The following is an 8717-nucleotide window of genomic DNA, read 5'->3' as shown; positions in this document are numbered from 1 at the left end:
GTGCAAGTAATTAAGTTATTTTTCATTTTTATATTTTTAAGTTAACAAACACACATGTTTGGATTAAATAGACGCAGCCTATATAATGATACTCATTCTCAACAAATGTGGACTGCAAGCATTTACAATAAAAGGTGATCCCACCCCTCCGTGATTATGTACCTACCCAACGTCACCAAAAAAGGTGCTTCCTCTGTCGTGGAAATGTGTACAAAACGAAAGAGGAAGCTTAAAGTGTAAAAAAACCTTTAATCTGGGTGTCTATGTAGGGAACGAGATCGTAGGTCAAAGATTGGACTTAATCTTTGGTGAGTAAAACATTGATGCCATTACTATATAACTCGCGAATTCGTGTCAGAAATATAATGTTACCGTTTCAACAAGATCCACTTGTAATTTTGTATTATTTGATCAATATTATTGTTGACATACGAATTTCATGCGTCACTATGCATGTCGTTGTACACATTGTTGTGTTACTGTGCTTTTATTTGGAAGGCGTAAATACCCACTTTGGCATAACCCTCATACAACATGTAAGTGATTATATTTTGCTTAATGTCTGTGCTCCCAACATTTTTCATCAGACGTCCATCGTCCTTCTCTTCAAACAATATGTCGCACCGATTATAATAAAAGCAAAATAGAATGAGACGTCGTTTCTCATCTGTGTTAAACTTTTGTATTTTCTATCCAAGCCATTGTTTAGGGATAACACATACTGAAATAAAACCGTAATATTACAATGTAATGTAACAGATGTCGTTATTTATTTCAATGCCTCCACTAGGAATCGGACCCGGAACCCTTGGCTTACTAGTCTGACGCTCAACCAATCAAGCTAAAGGAAAGTTCTTTGTAACCGAGAGGTATATTGCGGCTTGTATTTTACCACGGTTACAATTTTAAAAAAGGTCAGGAAATTTCACGGTTGAGTTTGTAGCATACAAGTTTTCACCTCCCGAAAAATGAAAATCATTGATAAAAGGAAATCTATATTATCTTATAAGTTAATTCAAAGTCTCTGCATTTTCAAATATTTAAATAGATTTTTGCAGAAAACTGGAAATTTGTTGGATTTTTTTTTCTTGAGATATAGAATATTTCTTATAATCCTGATACACGTTTCTTGGCGGAGCCGGTGTCATGTCGTATTTGTTATCAATTTTGAGGAGGTCTGTTGCAGAGGTTTTACTGTATCACATTTTGCAGACTGTCATGACAGAGAAAATGTCCCAGAGCCCACAAGATTCTTGGATCTATGAACCAGGCCTGATTGTTTTATCAGGTGTAGCAATTTGCTGTGTTGTTGTTGGAATGGTTATAATAACCTATCAATGGATTTGTAATTTCCAACAGTCTGAAACCTTAATGGTAAGATATATAATATAATTTTTTATGTTAAAAGTATAATAATGCTTTAGATATAAACATCGTGTAGATGTTTGTAATGTCAACATTGTATTGATGAATGTAATGTCAACATTGTATAGATGTTTGTAATGTCAACATTGTATTGATGTTTGTAATGTCAACATTGTATTGATGAATGTAATGTCAACATTGTATAGATGTTTGTAATGTCAACATTATATAGATGTTTGTAATGTCAACATTGTTTAGATGTTTGTAATGTCAACATTGTATATATATATATTTTAATCTAACATTGAAGTAATGCTTCTAAATGTTTAATGAATATATAATTTTTTGTTAATATTTCTGCGATAATATCCTGTCAACTTTTAATGATACTTTCTATTTCAGAAATATAAGCATACCTTCCTTTGTAAATAGTGCAGCATACATTTTGGGTGCCAAGTTAGCAATAGTTTCTTATGTACAAATTTTGGTATGTCTCCCTTTATAAACGTTTTGCTAATGCTTATGACATAGCTTCACAAATAAATAATGCACTGTCCTATGTAAACAAAGCAACAAGTGTAGTTTCGATGGTTCCCTGTCATTAATTTTATTCAAAGTATGTTTTTGGCTTTTGCTTTTACTGCAATCGACACAAATTCTGCACTTTTCAGAAAATATTACAAATATTTCATCTCTCTTTCAAATAAGGACACTTGTGTGACGAAGATGGATATCACTAATCCCAAAAAGAAGAAAAAGAAGAAAAAGAAGAAAAAAGGTTTGTGAAATATATTTCTTCAACTGCAAACTTTATGGAACACGATGTACAAAATAGTATAATGTAGAAGATTTAGCTCACCATCCACAGGTGACGGACTCTTCAAATCATCCTTTATCTGTGGTCCATATATCAATTGCCCATTTTCATATGTAGGTTCCTAATGATCCATAGTATATTAATTGCTGGCTTGTCTAGCTCTTCAACCAACTCTCTGTCAAATCTACTTACTCTTCTTATTACAAACAAATCTTGGTTACAGTCTTACTGTGATACCCATGAAGTAGAATTAATTGTATGTGGAATTTAACGAACTCCAGAGAGCTTTTGACATATCTTCAATGCCCTCTTCTAAAAACACTTCTTCAAGAACATTTGAATTTTCTACTCTATTATACACCACCATACCCTATCCTTATTTGAAAGAATGCCTTCATTCTCTTGTTATAAGAGCTTTCCCATTTGTTCTCATTTGAGAACCTGACATTACTTGCTTGGATTGACCTAGATTTACATGTCAGGTGAAGCAGAAGATGCTGACTCCTCGGGAACACCTGGTCTTACTCTCCTTGTACATTTTCAAGTGTCTGTGTGTACATCTTTCTTTTGTTCATATTTTGCCTTTGTTTTATTGAATTAGAGATTGGATTATGATTAATTTGGCATGTTGGTATTTTCTTCTTGTTTTGTTTGTTTAATCACTACTAAGAGGGATTTATGAATAATAAATAATGAATATATATTAAAAAGCAAAAACAAACGAAGAAAAATGAAGGGAAAAGATCCTACATTAAAACACCAAATATAGATGAAACAATGGTGGGTGGCATGATCCTTCTGGGATCTTTTGTTTATATGTTTAAATACTGTTGATATCTAAACGGTATTTATTCCCCAATATACAGGTATACCATCATGTGACCATTTTATTATAGTGCATATATGTCTTACCTGGCCATGCTTGAGTTTAAAAATATACTATTAAGTGTGAATTAAATTTCTCTATTAAGTGTTGGTTGTTATGGTTTTGCTTTACAGTGCTGTTACAAATGCTAATATAATCTAAATCTGTCGATGCTACTTGCTTTCCATAGATTTTTCTTTTTTCTCCTAGGAAATCTGAAGATCATTTGTGATGTTGCTATGGTTGGAGACAAAAATACTTCAATAATCGGTAAAAGTTTGGGTTGATTTTTACGTAACAGGCATTCCTAGGTAACTAAATGTTCAATAATTTTAACAAGGTTATTAAAAACATATGCATTTTGTACAGATTGATGACTGTGTTTGATAAAGTAAAGACAAATGTTTACATGGATATATAGATTAACTTTGGAACATTCATGTGAACAGAAATTGAATCATTACAGAAACAACATATTGGATTTCTTTATATGTATAAAGGTGGAGCTAAGGCATACACACTAAAGATAAATAAAACTACTAGAATTTAACATATATGTAAACAAAGTAATTTACATATGCTTTTTGTAAAATTGTATAAAAAGCAGTGTACTTATTTCTTTGTTTTAATCTGTTGTCAGGCAATGCATCTCCACCTTTACAAGTAGGCAGGAATGAAGATCCGACAAGTAAGTATATATACTTATATAGTACAGGTATAAAGATCCGACAAGTAAGTATATATACTTATATAGTACAGGTATAAAGATCTGACAAGTATATATACTTATATAACTACAGGTATAAAGATCTAACAAGTAAGTATATATACTTATATAGTACAGGTATAAAGATATATATACTTATATAGTACAGGTATAAAGATCTACAAGTAAGTATATATACTTATATAGTACAGGTATAAAAGATCTAACAAGTAAGTATATATACTTATATAGTACAGGTATAAAGATCTGACAAGTAAGTATATATACTTATAGTACAGGTATAAAGATCTAACAAGTATATATACTTATATAACTACAGGTATAAAGATCTAACAAGGAAGTATATATACTTATATAGTACAGGTATAAAGATCTAACAAGTATATATATACTTATATAGTATAGGTATAAAGATCTGACAAGTATATATACTTATATATATATACTTATATAGTACAGGTATATATATACTTAAAGATCTAACAAGTATATATACTTATATAGTATAGGTATAAAGATCTGACAAGTAAGTATATATACTTATATAGTACAGGTATAAAGATCTGACAAGTAAGTATATATACTTATATAGTACAGGTATAAAGATCTAACAAGTATATATACTTATATAGTACAGGTATAAAGATCTATATATACTTATATAGTACAGGTATAAAGATACAAGTATATATACTTATGTAGTACAGGTATAAAGATAAGTATATATATACTTATATAGTACAGGTATAAAGATCTATATATACTTATATAGACAGGTATAAAGTATATATATACTTATATAACTACAGGTATAAAGATCTATATATAGTATATATACATATATAGGTATAAAGATCTGACAAGTAAGTATATATACTTATATAGTACAGGTATAAAGATCTAACACATATAGCACAGTATATATACTTATATAGTACAGGTATAAAGATCTATAGCACAGGTACAAGTAAGTATATATACTTATATAGTACAGGTATAAAGATCTAACAAGTATATATACTTATACAGTATATATAAAGATCTGACAAGTATATATACTTATGTAGTACAGGTATAAAGATAACAAGTATATATACTTATATAAGTATATATATATATACTTATATAGTACAGGTATAAAGATCTGACAAGTAAGTATATATACTTATATACAGGTATAAAGATCTAGTATAGTATATATACATATATAGTACAGGTATAAAGATCTGACAAGTAAGTATATATACTTATATAGTACAGGTATATATAGATATATAGTACTATAACAAGTATATATATACTTATATAGTACAGGTATAAAGATCTGACAAGTATATATACTTATATAGCACAGGTACAGGTATATATACATATATAGTACAAGTAAGTATATATACTTATATAGTACAGGTATAAAGATCTGACAAGTATATATATACAGGTATATATAGTACAGGTATAAAGATCTGACAAGTATATATATATATACTTATATAGTACAGGTATAAAGATATATACTTCTGTAGTACATAAAGATATGACAAGTATATATACTTATATAGTACAGGTATAAAGATGACAAGTATATATATACTTATATAGTACAGGTATAAAGATCTAACAAGTATATATACTTATATAACTACAGGTATAAAGATCTAACAAGGAAGTATATATACTTATATAGTACAGGTATAGAGATCTAACAAGTAAGTATATATACTTATATAGTACAGGTATAAAGATCTGACAAGTATATATACTTATATAACTACAGGTATAACGATCTAACAAGTAAGTATATATACTTATATAGTACTGGTATAAAGATCATTACATGTTTATCTTTGATGTCACCTAAGATGAAGTCTCATAGTGGCCTATATTGATTGTCTTTTGTCCATTTGATCATTTTCGACTTCTCAGGAACCCCTGAACCGATTTCAATGAAATTTTGCAGAAATCTTCCCTGTCCAAAGATGAATCAAAATAGTGAATGATATGGTCCCCCTACCCCCAAGGGCCAAATTGGCAGGACTAAAATTAGTCAAATTGATTCAAATTAACCAATTTACAAAAAATGTAAATTTTCTGTTTTTCTTTTCCCTCTTGGGAGTGTGTGAATTTTTTCTTTTGTTTGTATAGGAAAATTGGAAGTTTTCAGAATAACGCTGACTATATAAGCATCTTACCCTATAACCTTGACATTCAATAATGTTTCTCAGATGTCTGTCAAAGTTGCAAGGCCTCTTGTTCTTTCACATGGTAAGCAGAATAATTTTCATTTTCTGAACTAATATTTCAACCTACGAGTTTTTTCTTTACTTTATGACTGAAAATGATTTTTAAGTATAGAAAAGTATTCATTCTTTAATTGTAGAAATCATGAAGACAACAATGCTCATATGGGAACAGCAGACAAAGGATATATTTATAACAAAAGGTTTACAAAATGTGCAGAATGCATCAAAGAACAACAACTTGGTGATTATCACAGGTCCTCAAGGAAGTGGAAAATCAACAGCTTTGCGATATGCTGCTATGTCTTTAAAGCAGGAAGGATTTGTTGTATACCCATGCAATAAGATATCAGAAATTATTTATTATTGGGACGACACCAGAAAACAAGTGTTTATCATAGATGACCCTATAGGTAGAGAATGCGTAAGTTTAGTTGGTGTACAAAAGTTGGAGAAGTATGATCAGTCTATCAAGCACTGCATTACAAGTCATACAGAACCTACAACAAAACTTATCCTTGCAGTTAGATCTGAAATTATCAACGATAAATATGTATCGAGTAGCAACACATTGCTATCTTCACAACATCATGTTATAGATTTGACTGATGAAGATAATGCTTTGTCAGAACAAGAAAGAAAAGACATGCTTGCTCACTATCTATCTAAATCTGGTCGTAATGAGGAAGTTGCACTGCAGATGCCAAATCTACATTGTTTTCCATTACTTTGTCATGCATTTTGTAAAGTTGGAACTATACGTAAAAACGCAGCAGAATTTTTTTCTTCACCATTCAGTGTAATCAAAGACACATTTGTCCGAATACGAGAAAGGAACCCTCCCCATTTCTGTGTCTTAGCATTGTGTGCTGTATATAGTAATGATTTTTCTATTAGGGACCTCCATGATGAATCTCCAAAGAGAGAAAAGGTCAGTAGAATTATGGATATTTTGGGAATCAATCGTGAGAAAGAATTAAGAAAATTGGTTAATGCCCTGGATGCTTTGAATGGTGTTTATCTATTGAAAAATGATAATTCATATTCTTTCTTGCATTCTTTATTTCAAGATACAGTTACATTTATCTTGGGGGAGGAATCAACAGAAATTTTGTTAACATATTGTTCTAGTACATTTCTCAGAAGTCATGTGAAAATAAGTCAAAAAAACAATGGCGAACATGTCATCATTTTGGAGCATGCTGACTATCCTAATTTAGCTGTAAGGATGTGTCAGGAGCTAAGAAAACACAACGTAGAGGACATATTCTCTCATACCGCTCTTGCCAATAAGCAGTTTCTGAAAATATTCATGGAAGAATGCTCTAAAGACAAGATTATAGAATATGCCAATGGCGAGAAGATTGCACTGTTAGCATGGAGTTGTCATGTGAGATTGTTCAGATTAACACGGGCCTTATTAGAAAATGGGGCTGATCTAAATATTTGTGATGAATCTGAAAGATCAGCACTTATGTGGTTATGTCGAAACAATCGTAGTCCTCAGGATCAGATTCGAAACATTACAAAAGTATTGTTAGAGGCAGGAGCTGCTGTCAATTTGATTGACAAAAGGGATCAAACTGCAATTATGTATGCCATTAGCAAAGGTGATGTAAAAATTGTACAAAACCTGATTGAATATGGTGCTTCGGTAAGGGAAGTATCTACCAGCTTGTCGCCTCTTAGCTTAGCTGTTAAATGTTCCATGAAGCATACCCGTAGACAGCATGCATCAGCTAAATATTGGAACTCTTTGGAGCAACAAATTGAGTTGCTTTTGAAAAAAGGAGCTGATCCAAACTTTAAGCCTGATGGCGAGAAAACACTTCTTTATCAAGCAGTTTCATGCTCAAATACTGCTGTTTGCAAGTGTCTTCTGGATCACGGAGCAGATATTGAACAGTCTGATTTATTTCATGAAGACCTCCTATGCTGTGCAATCAGTAACTGTTCCACAGAACTGGTAAATCTACTGTTGGAAAGAAATGTTAGTGTAAACATAGCAAACTATTTTTCAAAGTCACCCCTACACCTTGCAGTTAGCCAGAATGATTGTGAATTGGTAAAGCAATTGTTAAAAATGGGTGCATGTGTCAATGCCAGGGACTTGGAAGGTGAAACACCTTTACACTTGTCTGTGAAGGCTAAAAGAAAAGAAATAACAGAAATGCTCTTGCAGGAAGGGGCCGATGTTATGGCGGAGGATAAACGGGGTCAGACACCACAATTATGGAATATTAAAACTTACAACACTTAAAAACAGAACTGTAGGACCAATTTCTGAAATAAAAGATGATTCAAAATGTCCAATATGAATATCTTTGCAGTGAACAATGCACAATATGCCACCTTAGTTTCACTTATGATTTTGATGCAGGTCCCACAGCCCCTTAATTACCTTGATTACAGAGTTATTGCCATTTTTCAACTTTAAACTGCTTGCATTTAAACTAAGATAATGAAACTTAATGTTCACTTGGCCATAATAAAATAATGTGCAGTGTACGAAATTTAGCATGCAACTCCTTAATAACATGTACATAATTATTGCCCTTTGTTTAAATTTCATTTGTAACAATACTTTTCTCTCATTTAGACAAAGATAATATGACTTGGTGTATACGTTGGCCATACTTAGAAGATGTGTAGTGTTCCTTTGTCAGAATTTTCGTACCCAATACAGCTGTTATTGGTGAGCAT

At 31.3% G+C, this 8717-nt stretch overlaps 1 protein-coding gene across 1 annotated transcript; it reads left to right on the top strand.

Annotated features, from left to right (window-relative positions):
• The first annotated feature begins 3286 nt into the window (after positions 1-3286).
• On the top strand, positions 3287-8274 carry LOC132549362 (uncharacterized). The gene is made up of 3 exons (XM_060213291.1): positions 3287-3317; positions 3688-3735; positions 6155-8274. Exons 1-3 carry the CDS (start codon positions 3287-3289, stop codon positions 8272-8274), a joined length of 2199 nt encoding a protein of 732 aa, XP_060069274.1.
• Positions 8275-8717: the final 443 nt, after the last annotated feature.

This window comes from Ylistrum balloti, unplaced genomic scaffold (genome assembly GCF_031769215.1).
Source record: "Ylistrum balloti isolate Yb309-2 unplaced genomic scaffold, AGI_CSIRO_Ybal_v1 Utg370056, whole genome shotgun sequence".
Classification (NCBI taxonomy): domain Eukaryota; kingdom Metazoa; phylum Mollusca; class Bivalvia; order Pectinida; family Pectinidae; genus Ylistrum; species Ylistrum balloti.
Note: the sequence above shows the minus strand (reverse complement) of the source record. Positions and strands in the feature narration are given on the sequence as shown.

What these genes read in the sequence shown, in the direction of transcription:
- LOC132549362 (XM_060213291.1), top strand. Translation starts at nt 3,287, where the DNA reads ATGGTTGGAGACAAAAATACTTCAATAATCG. An exon ending in CAAAAATACTTCAATAATCG is followed by an intron (nt 3,318 to 3,687) that starts GTAAAAGTTTGG and finishes ATCTGTTGTCAG; the next exon opens with GCAATGCATCTCCACCTTTA. An exon ending in CAGGAATGAAGATCCGACAA is followed by an intron (nt 3,736 to 6,154) that starts GTAAGTATATAT and finishes CTTTAATTGTAG; the next exon opens with AAATCATGAAGACAACAATG.